At 49.6% G+C, this 19,642-nt stretch overlaps 1 protein-coding gene and 1 non-coding gene across 2 annotated transcripts in view; both read left to right on the top strand.

The window, feature by feature from the left end:
* LOC121475341 (transmembrane protein 132D-like) overlaps positions 1-14,939 on the top strand; it is a 225,613-nt gene extending 210,674 nt beyond the window's left edge. Inside the window, exon 5 of the mRNA XM_041728537.1 lies at positions 14,786-14,939. Within this exon, the coding sequence (XP_041584471.1) occupies positions 14,786-14,938 (153 nt within the window). The 3' untranslated portion in view covers position 14,939. The remainder of the gene's footprint in view (positions 1-14,785) is intronic.
* Positions 6,416-6,519, top strand: LOC121475884. The gene has a single exon (XR_005983835.1). It is a non-coding gene; the product is annotated as a U6 spliceosomal RNA (small nuclear RNA).
* Positions 14,940-19,642: the final 4,703 nt, after the last annotated feature.

Here is a 19,642-nt window from a genome sequence, read left to right as displayed (position 1 = left end):
AGCTGAGTCCCTGTGGCTTAGAAGTCAAAAAAGGACTCAGACCCACTTACAGGCCTTCTGGAGGGTTGGGGTTCTAAACAAGACCCACTTTTAGGTGTGCCTGGTTAGTCAAATGAAGACTGGAGCAGCCCTTTGATGTTTATTAATTTTGTATGACCTTTCCGTACTGACTGAATTAATTCCTTAGTTTCATGTACCATAAAACCAATAGATTTCTTCCAGCCTACGGAAAATTCTGTTGCCTTTGACAATTTGACATGCATTTTTCTGTAGTGATAGAGAAAGGGCTGACAGCTCGTTTAGTTAAAGGCTACAGGCAAAAAACTCCCCCAGTTTCAAAGAGCAAATACTTTATGATATCAAGAGGACTCTATCAACAGACATAAATTAAATATTCATGCCGAGTTTCACAGAACTACTCTTTGGAGCCAAGGAAGAAGTGAAGTTTCTCATAAGAACCATCATTGACATCCACAATTGTCAATCTTGGATGTATGTTGAAGGTACTCAATAGCATTTTTGTAATATTCAGATTTTTCTCATCAGGGAGAAAAGTGCATCCCTGGATTTATAATTTCTGACACACACAGTAGCTTGCTTTGAAAAAAGAAAGTTATTAAAGAAGCCATTTACTTACTCTTGTGTTCTTAACATCTCCTACATGTTTTAGCTTTAGATGTTGAGATCAGGCAATGTTTGTATCCCAGACTATTGGATCACACACGTGTTGGCAGTCTAGAAGCATCCATGCAAGGCATCCCAGATTCAGAGCCCCTGCAGCCAGCCACATTGCACAAAGGCGATGTGAATATTGGTGGAAGGGAGAGTAGTCACTACTCCATGCCTATTGACATTGCCCCAGAATTGCATGTTCTAAGTATTAAAGACAAAGCAGGAATCCAGATTTTTGCATATCTCCCAATTTCTAAACACTGTGATCCTTTGAAAATGATTCGATCTGTACAATTCAAGCAAAACATTCTGTGGGCTGGATTCAGTTCCCAGAACCCTAGTGCACAGTTATTTGAGTGATGTCTGAAAAACAAACGTTTGCAGATTGGAGGACATGTAAGTTCTTTGCCTTGAGGAGTATTATTCAGCCATAAAAGGAGTGAAGCCCAGATACACACGACAGTGGATAGAGCCTGATGACTGAAGCCTCTTGAAAGAAGCCAGTCATGGAAGACCATGTAACACGTTATTCACCTCCTCCTAAGTGTCCAGAACAGGGAAACTCTAGAAAGGCAAAGCAGATTAGTAATGGCTTGGGGCCGGAGCCAGGATGGTGATCCAGAGAGAAGAATAGCCATAGGGTGGGTACAGGGCTTCTTTTCGAGATAAGAATGGTCTAAAGCTGACTGTGGTGATGGTTGTACACATCTTTGAGTATACTGAAAAGTAATGAATTGCGCACTTTAAATGGGTGAGTTGTGTGGTATATGAATTATATCTCAATAAAGCTGTCCAAAAAACACAACCATCACACCACCAAAAACTGCAATTCCTCAAGCAAGGAGCTGAAATTTTCAGCACGCGGAACCGACCCACAGAGTCTGGATGTCACCCTATGCCCCTGTGCATCCTACTGGAAACATCCCCCTAAAACTCAATTTGCAAATTAAATTTATGTCCTATTTCTAGAAGATTCAGGCTGATGGTCATTCACATGTTCACTGAGCCTCTCTTCCTGCTGAGAAAGTCTTGGACATTCTTACACATGACCTGTTGCCAAGAATTAAAAGGAAACAAAAACTTCCATCGTTTTGTACACTCCTTCCAGTGCTGGGATGTCCAGCCAGGGCTTTAAGCTCACACTTAAAGTAAGGAATATACCGTAGTCTTCTCTCCTCCTTGGAAATCCTACTTTGAAAACACTAATCTTATGGATAAAATTGGCTTAAAGTCTTAAACTCGTTAATATGCCTTTGTCTTACTAATCAAGAGGAGGATAGACAGCCCATTTTGTGGGGATGAAGGGTTAATCCGAGCCCCTCTCCTCAATACAATACTCCTGAACACATGGGATTTATACACATCATAGAGTGCTTTTTGAGAAACTCCCAAAGGAGTCCTTTTTCTTCTTTTTTTAATGTAGAGCCTATTTGCCTAGCATCCCTAAAGAAGCTCGTGTTATTTTTGTCACTTAGAGTCTTCTGTAGCAGTTAATGTAATAAATAAAAATCTCTATTTGACCACATCCTTGAGGATGTTGAGAATGCTTGGCCAGTTGGCTTAGCAGCTTACTGACTTTGAACAGTGGCAGGAACCTGGCCCAAGGATCTCCCCACAGTTACGTGCTCCTCCTGGAGGGGATTTCAGTAATGCGGTCTAATCAGCTTAAGGAGTTAATTAAACAGCTGTCACTTAGCTCCTTAATTCTGAAACTTGATGCTAAATAAGATTTGAAATTAGTTATGCAAAACTGAGCAGAGCTTTTGTGGTACCAGATATCTTCAGGTGGCACAGAATAAAGGAGGCCTCATTCCCAGACAGCAGGGGGTCATGGGGTGACCCCAAGAAAGGAACCAGGGTCCTGGGAAAATGCTTGCCTTGCTGGAGAATGCAAGCAACCAGGCAAGAGTTCAAAATCTCATCCTTTTCATCCAAAAGGGACTTCATGTTTAGGGATGATTATTATCTACCAGAATAGAAGTCACCAAGCGGAGCTTAGAGGTCAGTGTGCCCTGTAAATGTGTTTTGTTTGGAGTTCTCAGTGGTTTTTGCAAAAAGTGAGCCAAATGTGAAAAATCAGGAGATTTCACATAAAAATATTGATCCTCAGCTTCTCTCAAAAAATCAGGAAATGTGCAAACCTGAGTTTGTGTTCCTGCAAGGCAAATATTTTGGGAGAGTTAAAATTGTCTCTTGATTGAGCATGAGATCCTGGCTCACCTGGTTATGGATGAAATCAGTTTTGATGCCATGTCCCAGATACGTGTCTTGGCCAAGGTGAAGTGGCACTACAAGAGTAGGCTGTATGAGAATTGCCCCATCCCTTGAGATGCCTGTGCATCCTTACCTGTGGCTCAGAAAACCCCCTATAAGAAAGGTGCAAATGAGCAGAAAAGCTCAAGATCCAACGTGATTTGCCCCAGGGTCCTGCCCAGAGGTTCCTCCAGAAATAAACCTGATGTAGGTTTCCATGAGGAAGGAACACGGCCAAGGACTCATGATCCTATATGTCATCCAGCCATCCTAGCGCAAGCCTGTATGCACCAGACACTGAATAGAACTCATTGCCCAGGACAGCGGAGCCCTGGCTCATCCAGGAGTGTACGTGCCAAAGTGAACACGGCCAGTGAGAAGGACATGCAGCCAACATCACCTTTGAAAACTCCTGAGACCACTCGAAAAACACAGTCTCTAAGCTTCAAAACTTCCTTCTTACCTTCAACATTGAAACAGATTATTGCTCCTTGCTTGAGCACCAAGTGAGGTGGCTGGTTTATTTATGCTTAGGGAACCTGTGTGCAAAAAACACAGCTTTAATGCTCAATTTCTTGTCAATGCTGTAAGATGCTCACACTGGGGGTGGCATGGGTGGTGTGGGTGCTTGCCCACCCTCGTGCTCTCACTCCAGGACAAAGCCTGAGTTCACAGGAGGTCCTCCCCATTATGTGTCCCAGCCTCTCTCCTTTCCTTGCTCCCTGCTTCTCTCCTTCCTTCTCTCTCTCACTTTTCCCTTTTGCCAAGAACATACTGAATTCCTATAAGTCATCATATGTCTTATGATACTACTAACAATAACCAGCCTTAATGAAGAATTAATGATGCCAAGGACTGTCTGGACACTTGGCACCCATTGACATACCCGCCCCTCACGAGAAATGTCCAAGATAGAGAGGTAGATAGTACTTGGAACTCCACTTCCCAGATGAGGAAAAAGAGGTACACAGTGTTTAAATAACTCAGAGTCATACGACTAGGAAGTAGCAAAGCTGGGGTTTGCACCCAGACAGCCTGAGTCCAGAGCCTCGCGCGGACACATGAGCAGGCTCCTCCTACCAGATGCCATTTAGATCTTTTAAGACAAAGAGGGGGTACATAATGTGCCCAAGGTCACCTACCTGAGCCAAGTGAGGGCTCACATCGTTCAGGCTGGGCTCCTTTACTCGGGTCCTGCTTCCAGGGTGGAAGAAATCCTGAAGTTAGGTGGATGGACAGTTCTAACTATGCCAACATGTGCTTTTCTTACCACCTGCCAGCCATGGTTCTAAGTGCCTTTCATATATGCAATCCTCACTTCCAGCTAGTAACATGGGAACATTTACAATCCCCACTGTAGAGATAAGGAAGCCAAGGCATGGTGCAGTCCCCGGTTTGCCTCCAGTCGTGGACCTAGTAGATAGAGAAAGTAGGGTTCCAAGTCATGCCGTCTGGCTCTAGAGCAGGTGTCCTTTACTCTATTGCCTTCATATAAAATTTACCACATACAATACCTGTAATATTATATATAATAAACTGGAAACCATAATATCTATAATAAGCTAGAAACAGTAAGACTTATTGTTTCCACCTGGAGGCATTAAGAAAGAGGCAGCATTCTCGTTGGGCCTTGAGCTTATTCTCTCATGATCATTTTTAATAGGAAGCTCCACTGGTACAAAAAATACAATTTAAGAAATTTATTTATACTTAGTTTTCAAGGATATGTGTACCGCAAACAGCCAGCCACCTCTAGCCGCACAGAGCCCTGTGCACAGCAGAGTTGTAATTGCCACAATGGGAAGGAAATTAAGGATTTCCTGCTTTCTTCTGTATTTTAAAAATTTCTCCTGCTCTTTGGTGTGTATATTTATTAAAACAAGCCCTGAGTCTAGCAAAGGAAAAGCAGAAGAAGAGGCTATCCGTAACACCTGGAAACGGGACAGAGTCCTAGGACACAGTTCAACCTTGCAGAGCGGTTCTTCTAGTCTGCTCCCCAGGGGACATTTGGCAAAGCCTGGAGACATTCTCCACGCTCACAGCTGTAAGGATGCCATTATTGGCATCTAGTGGTTGAGTCCAGGGATGCTCCTAAATATATGAAGTGCACACAATAGCCTGAAAATGAGGAGTTATCTGGCCCAAAACATCAGTAGCCCAAGGGCTGAGAAACCGCTCCTCCGTGAGCGACACTTGTGTGAGTATCAGAGATCCATTACCAGTTTTCAACTTTTAGATTCAACCTTTGTACAAAGCATGGAAGGCTTCATTATATTTCAGACACAACGTAGATGTTATCCACCTTGAGAGCATAAAAGTATCAGCTAGAAATGAGGAAAGTTGGAAGGTCAGGGTGGCAGGAAGAGCAGACGGGAGTTGGAGCCGGGCTCGCACAGTGCATGGAGGTTTTGGGTGTCTGTGGCTGTGCGAGGAGACACATGGTGGTCACAGCAGCCACTTATGCTTCCAACAGGATCCTGGGAGTCAGTGGGACTTGTTACAGGGCTTCTGTTAGGGCAGGGGTCCTCTCAAAGGCTTCCTTATGGGCACATCTGAGGAGTGGGCACCATGAACCAGACCATCTGCACTGGCCCTTCCATGTGCCTGGGCTTCCGCCCACCGTGGTGTCCAAGTTCCTTGAGTAAGCATCACCAGGGGGAAAACCTGGCAGAAGCGAGATCACCTTCTCTGGCTGATCACAAGTGACACGGCCTCACCCTCATGACATTCTCAACCACAGGCAGGAATCACTGAGGCCAGGGCAAGCAGAGTTCCCGCCACTGCACAGGATGAGTGTCAAAGCCTCTGCAGACACAACCACTCAGGAATCGACACTTTATCTCTTGGTCAGAGGCATGTTTGCTTAAGTTATAAATCAAGCCCATGGAGGAACCAAAACAGGAATCTAATTATATTGGCTGAGAAAGGAGAGAGAGATGGGATTTCACCTGTCATGCCAAAAACTAGATAATGGCTGAGCTGGCTTTATCAAGAAAGTGTAATGTAGCATGTTGTTTAGATGGATGAAAAGCCTTCTTAATGGTTAGATGAGTCAAGAGTGGTTGCCTCAGGGGAAAAAATAGGGATAAGGAATGCAGATAAGGATGGCCTTTTGTGGCATGTTATGATAAACCTTTTCACAACTGCAGTGTTTTAACAATGACATTGCTTGACCTTGATAAACAATTTTAATTCACATAAAAAAGAATAAGTACCGTGGATCTGGCTCGTATCAATAGCTTCCATAAGAGAGCCTGCATGGAAGGCCTCATGTGGGCTCTGCAGTGTGGCATCTTGCTGCTTCCCCGTGGGTGGGAGGATAATTTTATTTTACCTGGTATGGCTGCTAACATGCAGCATTTCTCCATACTGTGCCACAGCCATTAAGCCGAGGGGCTGGTGTGCTGTTAAAAACGGAATAGTTTATAAATTTGTTTGCAATGCTGGCCAAATTGGCTGATGCTCCCCACTTACTAAAAGTAGTATACAGGTGCTCACTTCGGCAGCACATACACTAAAATTGGAAGGACACAGAGACTAGCACAGCCTTTGTGCAAGGGTGACACACAAATCTGTGAAGCATGTTATTTCAAAAAACATAAAAAGGAAGATTGAATAGAAGAAGCACACAGGTTATTGATAGTGATGCAGCATTGTTGCTAATGAGATGTATTATTTCTGGGGTCCTGTACTAGCTCTTCTATTTCACGTGGTATGAATAAGAAACCACAGCCCATCCTCTACTAAGTGTTTGTTATCTACAGGGGGTAGAGCCTGGAATGACAGGGCTTGACCAGACAAGCAAAAGACAAGGACAGGATAATGAGTCATTATTGCATTTATTAGGTGATTGATCTTTGTTGGGAAATGAGTTGAAAAGACTTAAGAAGTTAACCACAGTTAAGAAACGACACGGAAGCCATGCACAGCTGTGGAGATGTTTGGTTTGGGCACTGCATCGGGCTGGGTCTGCCCAAGCTCATCACAACAGAAACCAGGAGATGGAGGGCCAGCCACCAAACACATGGAGGAAGTGCTGGCTTCTCATACCTGAACAGTTCAGAACTGAAGGAATATTTTTATTGTTTGGAAACTGAAGGTGGGGAATGTTATATATTAGTCAGGATAGATTAGGTTATAGTGCAATGACAGGTATCTCCAAAAGTCTCATTGCCTTAAAGCATATGAGCATATTTATTACTCGTTCTTCACGTCCTCTGGGGGTCAGCAGGAACCTCTTCTCCATACAGCGATGGGGATAACCAGACTAACAGAGGTGCTACCATCTTGTGGCTGCACCATCAGAAATATGCAAGCTCAGTCAGCAGAGCAGCTAATGGGAAACAATGGTAATCGCGCACCAAAGCTTTATTGCCCCAACCCAGAAGTAACAGACAACGCTGATCCTCACATTTTAAAAGCTCTAAGTATTCACGTGGCTCCAACTCCAAGGGACCTGGGAAATATGGAGGTGTAAATGGCATATTTCCTGAACCTTCCTTTCTCTGCAGTAAACTGGGATCCACTCACATGGTATACCCGCCAGCATCCAGACTGATTGGCCAGGCGACTCTTCTGATTGATCAGTACTCCTGCCATACCAGGTGCTTTAGGACTTTCCTCCTGTACTTTAAATATCACCTTTGAGTATGATATAACTTGACAGGAGGGAAAAACTCATTTTTGTACTGGATATGAGCATCTGTCTTTAGCTGTGCAGAATATTGTATTGGTATGAAAACTGAATTCTTGCATCTTATGCCCCTTTGACATCTGATGTCCTAGAATTCAGTCTGCTGTGGACAGAGAATCATAAGGTACTACTTAATTTGTGTTGTTGGAGGTGGAATCAAGAGCAGAGGGTAAATGATGCCAATATTACAAAATTTTAAAGAGAATGGATTGATTTAGCAGAATATGCCTTTTTTGTACATAACCATCAGGAAGATACCAGAGCATGTCGTGCTGATACAGGTCATGGAAAACCATCATTTGTAGCTGCCCGAAAGGTATCCCCTCTGTGTCCTTACAGCCCCTTGCTGTGTAAATTTCACGTTTTCTAAGTAAATTCCAAAAATCTGCTTTATTCAGCCTCCTTGGGAGAGAACAGAGTCCCTGAGGGATTAGGCTTGTGATTTACTCTCTGCCAATTAGATGTACCTGTGTGACACTTTCTCTCCAACGTGGGGAAGAGGAGGTAAGTGGGATTTGGAGAGAGGCAGCAAAGGTCTTAAACAATCTGCCTGACTCCCCAGCCTCCTAATCAGGGCAGAGGCAGCAAGTCTGTGGCAGGCCCACCGAGGGTTCCAGACGCTGATCTTGGGAGGTCGGTCGGGCTCTGTTTCCTCAGCCCCATCAACGAAGCCAAGTCCTCCATAAGTCCCTTTCCCCCGAAATGAGCAAGAACAGATTCTGTTGCCTGCAACTAAAATCCTTGAGTCACACGGTATCTCTCAAAACCAAATGTGGTTTCCAAGATGTTCTTGAGGAAGGAGCAGGTATGGGAGAAATGAAGCACACATCCCATGCAACAAATATATTAGCAACACAGGAAGTGGCAGAGGCATCAGTAGGAGAGTAACGATGTTGCAGATTATAGGTAGAGTTAAAATGTGCTTGCAGGGCCTTGCAGTATAGCACCCCAGCTGGTGTCCACCCAGTCTGTGTGGCTCCTTGATGCAGGACGTGTCAGCTCGTCATCTCCTGAGGACCTGGACAGATGCCAACAAGCTTGCTGGTGGAGCATCTGATGCTTCAGTGGAGCATTTGATACGGTCTTGTTAAGGGAGTGTTCAGTTTCTCCGAGGACTATACGCAGACAAGAGAAGAAGCATTACTTCTGAAGCCTGCTGCTTGAATTGCTGTAAATTCTGGCTGCAGGTCACCATATAAACAAGAATGCCTGAGCATGTTCCATTTATTAAGGAAGTAAGCAAGATACTTACCCCAGCTTTTATCATGGGACGTTCCCTCCCAACACACAAGAACTTTCTAACCACCTGAGTCCATTCCTGGAGCTGTTGCCTCTGACACCCTGTCCTGTGCCCTCTGCTCTCTTCCACGCTGGACAGTTCCCTGACCTGGCCCATCTCAAGCCATGTCACGCCACCTTCCACGTTTTGCTCCAGGGCTTCTCTGACATGCTGGAAGTCCTGCCGAGTGTGGAGTGGACACCTCCGAGGGAATGCACGCTTCCAGGTTGCAGCCGGACCTCTGGAGATGCTAGCTTCCTGAGTCCCCTGATGCAGGCTGGACATACCACCTCCTGTGGGCTGTTCCTCCTTCCCACACCTCATCCCTTACTCCTACTCCTTGCAAATAAATTAACACCGCCTAGAGACAGTCCCAGGCTCTACTGGGGGGAGAATCAGAATAATGCAATATCCAATTTACACATTGGCAAACTGAGGTTGATAATCATTAAGAAATACTAAGTAAGTCTGCCTCTCAATGAGAATAGGAAAGAAACCCTTTGAACCACCTTCCTGGTCATGTTTATTAATTAGGGGTTAATTAGGGGGTTCCTTCTAAGCAAAAGGAACTGATTCTCGTTAAGTTTGGGATTTTTTAACTACTTTTGAGGTATGGTTGACATACACAAAGCTGTTTAATCTATATAACCTGATGAGTTTGGGGATAAATATACACGCCCATAAAACTAGCATCACTATTGAGGCCACAAGCATAGGCGTCACCTTCCAAAATGTCCCTTATTATCATTATTGCATGTGTGTGTGTCAGGACCACTTAACATAAGAACCACCCTCTAAGGAGAAATTTGGTGAAAGAATACGGGCTCTCCCAAAGAACAGATGGAACAGCAGAAAAGGCAGGAAACCAGAATGTTCCATGGGAATGCAGATAAGAGAGTAAATGACAGGTTTTCAGGTGCTGCTGATGGGGAATGAGATCCGAGCATCCAGGGCTCCTGCCTGCTCCCCTTAAACGGAATTCCCATCCCTGGGGTTGGATGGGGGGAGGCTGGCAGCATGGCCCCGGGATGCCTGCTGACCCCCGGGCGGGGGGGGGGGGCGGCGGGGAGATGGCTGCTGTGTCTGTTCAAAGGAGAAGGGATGCCTTCTCCTGAAGATAATTGATGTGCTGTGATGGAGAAGAGATTGGGCAGAAAAAACAGAAGCTTCCATCCCAATGACTCATAATAAACAATATTTTAAGGAAATCTGCTTGAGTATTTAGCTGCAGTCCTATCTGGGACTCATGTCCTCATTAGCGGCCCATGTAGGAAATGCTTCCTTTGTGTGAATCTAAGGAAAATCTGGTTACCAGTTAACTCTACTTCCACTCCCCCAGCATGGTCATCTTCCAGCTTCCTGTCTCAGGGAGTTAAATGGTGTGAAACTCTGTGCATTGGGGTGTGGGATGGGGCTGTGGGCCGTGGTGACCTGGGGACTCCCCCCGCTGGCGCTGATGCCGACCCCACGCCAGCTTCCCGTGAGGAGCAGCCACGGTCTATGTGCCATGTTGTTTGTTTTATGGCACGTTAGCCCTTGTATGCCCTTCTCAGTGGGATGCTGTAGCTTCCCCCTGTGATGCTCTTGTTAGGAGGAAGCAGTGATGCTGCTAACACCGCACCTATTTTTATTCCTTCCAACCCTACTCATCTAGCTCAACACACATGGGACCATCTCAGAGCCGTATGTTAAGATAGCACATGATCTCCAGAGTGGCCACGGTAACAGCGAAGGCAAAAAATCATTTTCTCCTCCCTCATTAGGGACCATAAGCTATTTGACTTGCTGGTTTCAGCCTAAGACCTGAGATATCTGTTCTCATGCCCTTCTGGAGGTCACAGTCCAAACTCAAGGTGAAGACAGGATCACACTCCCTCTGAAGGCTCTTGGGGAGAATCCTTCCTTATCTCCTCCAGCTTTCATGGCTGCTGCATCCTGGATGTTCCTCGGCTCTCGGATGCACCACCCCCATCTCCGCCTGACTTTCACAGAGATGCCTTCCAGGGGGCTCTGTCTGTGTCTTCTTATCTCATGAAGACACCAGTCATTAGATGAGGGCCTCCTCCAGAACGACCTCATTTGAACTTAACTCATTGTATCTGCAAAGCCCCTCTTCCCAAATGAAGCTGTAAGGAGGTTTTGAGTGGACATGGATGTTGGGGGGATGCTGTCCACTCTGGTGCAGCTGCCACTCACACCTGTGTGTTTATCAGACACTCAGAGAGGATGGATGAGTCATGGGCCATTATCATAAATTCCCTATCATTGTTGACTCCTCAACACCAGGGAGACCCAGGAAGTGAGCAGTGTGCTACCCTCATTCCATTGTTGAAGCTAATTAGGCATCGAGAGACAGGTGAGCCATCTGAAGTCTCCCATGGGACAGAATCAGAGGCTGGATTTACACCCAGCACTCTGCCCTTGACTGTGGCTTTTAACCACATGCTTTAACCTTAGCAGTATAAAATATAGCCCCAAATCCTGTATCATCTGTGTTTGGCCACAGGAAGAAAGGGAAAACATAAAACAACCTTCAGAATCTGCTGTTTTAAGCAAACTTTTTTGGAAGCCTCACCAAATGACTTCCATTTATATCTCATGGACCAGAACCGTGTCACAGATGAAGGGCAGCCCCCTCCCCAAAATGCAGTAATTTTAGCTGGGCATCTTGCAGCCTCAGATAAAATTGGGGTCTTGCTAAGAGGGCAGAAAGGAAGGTGGACATCAAGTAGGCGGCAAGCTGTCTCTCACACACAGATCAACCTTTGGATGTGTTTTAGAAGGCCCCCAGTGGGATGTTTATCTGCCTCAATCATCTTCATCTCCTCCATTTTAAAATTAATTCGGAAGGGTGAATGTGAATCAGTGAGAATGTTCATGAAGCAGAAAATTAGGATGCTTGAAAGCATGAGGAAATTAAAAAAAAAAAAAACAACTCTTAATTCTGTTTCCAATCCATCAGACCTCTGGATGACACATCATTCCTCAGTTTTATTGCTCAATCCTCTGCTCCATGCACATCGCTTGCACCCAGCACGGCACAGTGCTCCAGACCACCCTCCATCAGAGCATCCTTTGAAACCAGGAACGGCTGCTTTACCCGCACACACAGCAGGCTGGACATGCTGGGAACGGTCAGTCCTGGGACAGCTCTCTGGAGACGCGGTATAAATAACTCAGCTCCCTCGCCTCTCCATGGAACTATTTTTAGGTGTATATTTTAGGTAGTTTCCCTGCAAGGGAATGTATGATAATATATCTCAACATATGGAAATATATAACACACATGGTGTATTTTGCAACACGGCTCAGTCCTCGCACTACCCCCAGCCGCCCACTGCAGGAGCTGGCATAGCACACTCGCCTTCCTGGCCCTCTCTCCCCAACTCCCCTACTGTCACTTTCTGAACCTCTCTACTAAGCCACCCTGGCCTTGAATCCTTGTCCTAGAATCCGTTTCTAGAGGGGATCCAAACAAAGATATGAGCCATCATTGCTCCGGCAAGATCAGAACAGTCATTATTTTGTTATGATTGATCCTCAGTTGAATCCCAAGAAAGGTATTTGTGGCCTCTCTTATGAGATTGCCTCAAAGCTTGGTCACTTCCCCCTCCCCCTGTTTTTGCCTCCTCCTGGCCTCTGTAGAGCCTGAAGATCTGTGGAGCTGTGGGACACCCAGGGAGTCCTTGCTGGTGTGCAGTGTCCAGGTAGCAGAAGGGAGCATGGAGCTACCAATGAGAACTGGTGCTTTCTCAAGAGATTCTTGCCTTGCTTTCCTAGCTCTGAGGGGCTGGTTAAGGGTGACCCATGGCAGCAAGGCAGCAGAGCTTCCAGGGGGTTTATGGGGTCTAATCATCAAAGCAGTTGTGTGTGCGTCTCAACCCAAACTGAGGCTATGTGGGCACTTCCACCATCTCTTGCCTAAAGACTTGTGAGCAGCTGCAAATCCTACCAGGCTAGGAACTCACAGAGGAGGGGGAAGAGGGGAAAAAAATCCAACAAGTGCATAATCAATGGGCATTTAGAAGCTTCTGCAGATTGAGACAGTATAAGGCATGGTCTTTGAAATTCAGGAACATTCCAAACTGCAGCCTCTCTTTTATAATTAAATAATGAAAAAAAAATATATATATATAGTTCCACATCCAAATCTAAACCAAATGAGCTAATTATAAGATGAACTAGTCCTGTAAAGGAAAAATAAGATCTTACGTAAGAAATATAAAGTTAACATAAGGAAAACAGTTATGCAATGTTAGGATGATACATTTCTATTCCTTCCTCTGGCATGCTCCTAAATGGGAATTTGCGATTTCACATGAAAATCAAATTAACAAGAACCTGTGCAAGCCTGGCCCTAAGAGAGATATATCACCTAGCTCCCATCCAGGCATCTCCCTGTTGCTCTACTGAGGATGGGCCAGACGAGGTCGGGCGTATAGAAGAAACTCAGTATTCACGCCAACACAATCCCTCTCTTGGGGGCACCGTTGGCATGCAGCTATGGGCACTGAGCAGGAACGCCAGCATGGGCTAGAACTCGGAAGGCTTGTTGCACAGAAGCTGTGGGTTATATGGGGACATTTATCTTCATGTAATCGGCAGAGACAAATCCTGCAGAGGGGAATGAGACCCATTTCTGATTCTTGGGGCACAGTTGTCTCCATTTGAAAAGTGGGTTCCTGTGATGGATCTCCCAGGGCCCCGTAGGTGGAACTGCAAGGAGACACAGGTGCAGTCCAGGCAGGTGCAGAGTGAGGGCTACCACTCAGGGTCCGGGACAAGCAGCCTGAGACCCTGGGTCTGTGCACAGGACAAAGAGCCAGAGACCAGGGAGGCAAGGGGTGTGGATTCCAGTCCTCCCGGTTGAGTCCTTATCCACACACCCTGCAGATGTTGTACTGCTTGCTGTAGCCAGACTACACCTGGCATTGGGGAGCAGAAGGCAGATCCAGCCCCACGGAGCTGACAGCCTGGAGGAGAGATGGCCGAGTGAACAGGTCTTAGTAAGACAGCTATGGTGTTAGATGCCATGGAGGAGATTCTGTGCTTGGGTCTCCTGGGCTCTCAGGGGCTTGGAGAGCAAATACAAAGGCAAGTGGGGACATCCTGTGGGACACCCTGAGATGGATGAAAAAGGAAGTGTTCCGCAGGCAAACGCATGTTTGTGTGAGTGTTTGTGAGTGTGTGTATGTTGCACGCATGTGTCACATCACTGGGGCTGAGCATGTCTTTGGGGCCATGACAGCATTCCAAATGCACACAGAGACCAGGACCCAGTAAAAGCCTGGAAGAGGTACAGGAAAGAAAGACAACCAGAGGGACAGAGTTCTGAGAGCGAGGGTCTCAGCTTCCATGTGCACTCTGCACGTTGGATGGGGTGTGGTTGGGGGTGTGATTTCGGCTCCTTTTAGGGCCAACAGTTGTCAGTTCTCAGTTGAAAGAGGAATCATTTTGTGGGAGTTCAGACAAACTGGAATAGCTAACACATGGACTCAGCCACTAGACATCCTGGGTTCAAATCCCACCTTCACTGTTGCCCAGGTGTGCAACCTCGGGCCAGCTGCAGAGCCTCTCTGAGCTGTCTACAAAATGGAGAGAATCCTAAGCCTGTCAGCCTGGTCTGGGAGTTCACACGTCCACTCTTATAAAGCCCTGGGAACGGCCCTTGGCAGGTGGTGAGCTCTGTCCAACACAACACGAACAACACACCTGCTCCCGAGCCGCCGCACGTGCTACCCTTCCCCGTCACCTTCTCCCCATGGACGTTTGGGTGATGGCAGGATGTCACCTCTGGGCGGTGCTGGCACTGGGGTCCCTGGCGGGGAGGCAGGGAGGCCGTCATGCAGGGGGCGGTGAGTGATGGAAAGGTGTGTTTGGTCTTCCAGGAGGCAGAGATCCTGAACACAGCCATCCTCACTGGGAAGACGGTGGCCGTGCCCGTGAAGGTGGTCTCGGTGGAGGAGGACGGCACGGTGACAGACCTGCTGGAGGCTGTGGGGTGCCGCTCATCTGATGAAGATGTCATCAAGGCAAGTTGACATCTCCCTGCCCCCCGCCCCATCCTGAGAGTTGCTGCCGGCTGCTGCAGGGACAGTGTCCGTGTCCATCAGCCACTGGGGGGCCCTTCCCAGCCCTCCTCGGGTTGGGATAAAACGCCACGTGGAGGCCGAGCCAGGTCATGAAGCTCCTGACCTTTTGTGTTTGCCAAGTGCCTGGGGCCTCTACCCTGCCCCTGGTGGCAGGGGGGCTGTGAAGGGCTGGAGGGGCTGGGAGGGGGGCGCACCTGGACTGACAAGTGTGCGGCCGCGCTCTGGGATGACTGTGCAGTCTGTGGGGGTGTCGAGTGCCCAGCTGGGGTCCCGACAGGACCGGCCAGGGGAGGAAGAGAAGACACCATCCCCTACTCCCCTGGCCTACCCGGGAGTGCTCTGCCCTTGGGGACGTGGTGGGCAGCCCCTGTTTACATTCCCTGGAGCCCTTTTTTCCTGCCCTCTTCTCTCTCTTTATCACTGAATGCACAATGAGGCAAAGCCAAGGCATGCAGGGAGATGCGTTGGCTGGGGGTACAGGGATGCGCTCGGCGGGGCACCTTGCGGCATGCTGCAGTCAGGACGGCCTGGGCTTGTCTTGCCCCCTACTGCCCACTCTGGAGCCAGAGCTGGGGTGGCAAACGCTGCCTGGCACCTCCCCTGAACCAGCCTTCCAGCAGACCCCCCCGGGGGTGGCAGGAGGGCTCCAGGTACACGACACACCTTCCCTGTGGTTCCAGCAGCAGTCCCAGCATGGTCGCCCTCCTTGTCTGGACAGAGCTGCTAAGCCCCTGTGCTCTGCTGGGACCATCCAGTGGCTGAATCCTCACCAAGTGCTAGGACCTGTTCACGGCGGTAGGACAACAGTCAGAGGCACGGTCCCTGTCCTGCGGTTGCCTGGAGAGAAGGCAGAGATGGGAAGGACAGACAAGCACCATGACACATCACTCACCCCTGCTCCAGAATCCCCTCTGTGGGTACAGGGCAGGCCGGTCCTCCCAGGGCGCCGACCAGTATCTTGGCTCACCCTTCATTTTTCTCTCTCTCCCCACGTCCAACCCCCAGCAAATCCTGTTGGGAGGGCCTTCCACCCGCCCCTCGTCCACGGAGGCCTGCCGCCTGCCAGCCTGAGCTCCTATGTCGGGGGCTCTCCGGGGCCACCTGCCCACATGCCTCCTCCCCATGCAGTCTGTTTCAAGGCGGCAGCCAGAGGGCTGGAAATGCAGCCTGATGACGTCACTCAGCTCACAAACGTCCACCGGCTTCTCTCCCGTCTCAGAGGAGAAGCCAGAGTGGGGTGTGGACGCAGGGTCCTGCCCACCTGCGTGTATTTCTAAAGCTTCACATATCTATTTGTATTTTATTTTATTTTTTTTAAATTTTTATTTATTTATGATAGTCACAGAGAGAGAGAGAGAGAGAGAGAGAGGCAGATACACAGGCAGAGGGAGAAGCAGGCTCCATGCACCGGGAGCCCGACGTGGGATTCGATCCCGGGTCTCCAGGATCGCGCCCTGGGCCAAAGGCAGGCGCCAAACCGCTGCGCCACCAGGGATCCCTATTTGTATTTTATTTTACGTTGTTGTCTGCCTGTCTCCCGGGGCCGTCGGCTCTGAGAGGGCAGGGCTGCTTGGCTCCCTTCCTGCCCCGCTGTCCCCGTCCCGTACAGTCCCGGGCAGCATCCGCACACGTGTGTTGAACGGAGGCGTGAACAGCGCCGCAATCAGCCGGAAGAGAGCGTGTGTCACCGAATCTCGAAAGCGCTCTCGGGGACATAGTTTCACCAAGACACTGAGGGTGGGTCTGCACTCAGTTGACCGGGCGCCACGTGACGTGGCAGCGCACCCCAGACAGAGGGAGGGTGGGAAGGAAGGTGGGGGGACGCGGTCAGCAGAGGCGGTAAAGGCCGCCCGAGCGTGTTCTCGCCGCCTCCACCCGCCCTTCTGATAACAATGATGTTTTCTCCCGGAAATTCCTCTGTGTCTTTGCACTTAATCCACTCCAGCTCCTGGTGGCCAGGTGACCCAGGGGGGCCACTCTAGACGCCATCCCTGGCTCCAGGAAAGACACAGCCCCAGTCCCAGGCACAGAGGCGCAACCTGGAGAGTCAGGCCTTATGGAAGAAGGACTCCCCTCCCTTCGCTGCTGCTGCTACCCACCTTGACCAGATCTCCTGCGGTTCCCAGGCGGTACCATCTCCAGAAAGGGGCCTGCCAGGGAGCATAACACAACAGAGAAGCCAGAGTCCCTCTGTGGGGAAGCCACGTCCTCTCGATGGCGCCCGAGAGCCCAAGTCCCACCAGACCACACCAGACTTTCCCAGAATGTTCCTGAAAATTGATTCCTTCTGAGTTAGGCTTGTGATAGCAGTCAGCAAAGAAGTCCCCACTTAGGCCCCAGGGAGTCCAGACTGAGGACTCCGGTGATCCCGGGACTCCCACCACCACCCGCAGAAACACCCCAGAGACGGAGGCACAGCTGCAAAGTCAGCACCCACAGCCCCGCTGCCACTGTGCAGCTCGGGGTTCCCAGACTCCCGGCATTTATAATGCTTTGGTGTCATTTGGAAACCCTTGGGACAGAAGGCCCAGGAGCCCTGGAGAAGAACCGCAGCCACCTGTGTGGGGCTCCCCGAAAGCCTCCCAGCAGCAAGGTCCGCTTTAGAGCTCCAGTTCTTTTATTTGTATTTGTTCTTTCTTTCTTCCCGCCCAGAGGTGGGATAAACCTGTGTGCCCCCCCCCCCCATCTGTATCCAAACCTCCTCACAGGAAACCACTGGAAAAGTCACTGGATTGAACTGTAAATTATGTGAAGGCACATTACCTTATGCTTCCCAAGGATGCTGTGTTTCCAAGGGCAGCAGATCCCTAATGGATGCATTTTGGGTGTTGGCAATAATATCCCTTGTGATTCTGAGGGTTTGGAAATAACAGGAAATCCCACCCACACCAACCAATGTCAGTTTTTTAAAAAAAGTAAAAACAAAACAAAACAAAACTGTTGGCTGATGTAATTGAAAAGAACAAAGTCAGGAGTATTTTATGGGAGTTTTATTCAGAACCTCAAAAGACATCATGAGAATATTCTTTCTCTGCCCGTCCCTCCTTCCCTCCAGCTGGCTCTGTCTCTCTCTCTGTCTCTTTGTCTCTATCTCTGTCTGGGTCCATTTCTCTCTCTATCTCTCTCTGTCTCTATCTCTCTGTTTCTATCTCTGTGTCTCTGTATCTCTATCTCTGTCTCTATTTCTCTATCTCTCTATCTCTCTCTATCTCTGTGTCTCTCTCTCTCTCTGTTTATCTCTGTTGCTATCTCTATCTCTTTGTCTCTGTCTCTCTCTCTCTCTGTTCTCTCAGCCCCTGCCTGCAGACAGAGCTCCTCAGTTCTGTGTGGCTTCACCCCCCAGGCCAGTCCTGGGGCCCGCTCCATTGGGGACCCGTCTAGGTGGTTTCCTTACCCACGAGCCCAGGGCCACAGCCCCCCACACTCTGGTCCCTGGGTTGTGCAAAGCCTCATCGCCCAGGGATGCAGTCTGCAGAGGAGAGGCAGGGGGGAGGCCCGGGCAGCTGTGTGCTGTCTTGGCACAGGAGGGACGCGGCTCGCAGAAGCTTGGGCCCGGGGGCTGCAGGTGACGGACTGTGAGAGTCCCCAGAGTGCGGCGTGGGCAGCTACTCCATCTCCAGCCACCGAGGAGCACGTGGCTTTGCTGGAGCATCACTGGAGCCGCTGGCGGAGCGCTTTCTGCCAGGACGGTCCCAGGCGTTGGCTGACGCTTCTCAGTAAAGTGGCGCCTCCCCCGGGCTGCTGCAGTGCCCCCACCCCCATGACCCCGGGAGCCGCCTCACCACCCCCATGGTCCCCTGGCTCAGGGCCCTCCTGGCGCCTCCAGGGGACACCAGCCTGCGGAGCGGGGCACCACCCAGCCTGCCACGTTCTCCCAAGGTGGGTCCACGCAGGAGAGAGCGCAGAGCTCTGGGAGGGGATGGAGAGCAGTTCATCCACGGGGTGAGACGCTGAGCAAGCTGCCTGGACGCACAGGAGGCAGGGAGCGTGGCGGGCAGGGCCCTCCACCTGCCCTGGGCCCCCTGGACGTGCACCTGCCGCTGGGCTGCTCCTGGCAGGGCAGGGCCTGAGCAGAGGGAGCCAGGTGTGGCCCGCGGGGCGGGTCCTGCAGGATGCTGCTGGGCTTCCTCCCTGGAAGCACACGGAGCCGCCAGCGGGGATGGCCCTCGGTCTCGTCTTTACCTTCAGGCTGTTGTCCTGCTTCTTAGGGCAGCTTGGTTGTTTCTGCCCAAGAGTTTAGCCAAACGGCCTCGTAAATACCCCACAAAGGAATGGGCAGCAGAGGGACTAAGACTTCTCACCGTCCCTGCTGCCCCTTCTGAGGATGGCGCCTGGGGCTCCTGCAGGGACATAACCCCGTCACCCACCAGGTAGGAGTGTGATGCCTCTCCTGCCCTGCTGCGGGGATACGCTTGTGTTTGTGAACTGATCCCTCCCTGGCTCTGGGGCCAAGCGGGGTCTTCCTACAATGAGGGGACCTCCCAGCACACCACTTCTTCGATCTTTGTAGGCAAGTAAATCCCCACATCAGAGTGTGTGGGATCTGTAGCTGAGGAGTAGGGTGAAGCCACCTGCCGCTGGAGCCCGGACTACCACTCAGTGGACCCTGGGGACACATGCGAAGGTGGGGCAGGAGAGGTTGGAAAGGGGACA

This window comes from Vulpes lagopus, chromosome 14 (genome assembly GCF_018345385.1).
Source record: "Vulpes lagopus strain Blue_001 chromosome 14, ASM1834538v1, whole genome shotgun sequence".
Lineage (NCBI taxonomy): Eukaryota > Metazoa > Chordata > Mammalia > Carnivora > Canidae > Vulpes > Vulpes lagopus.
The sequence above is the reverse complement of the archived record's forward strand: the minus strand, read 5'-3'. Positions and strand labels throughout refer to the sequence as shown.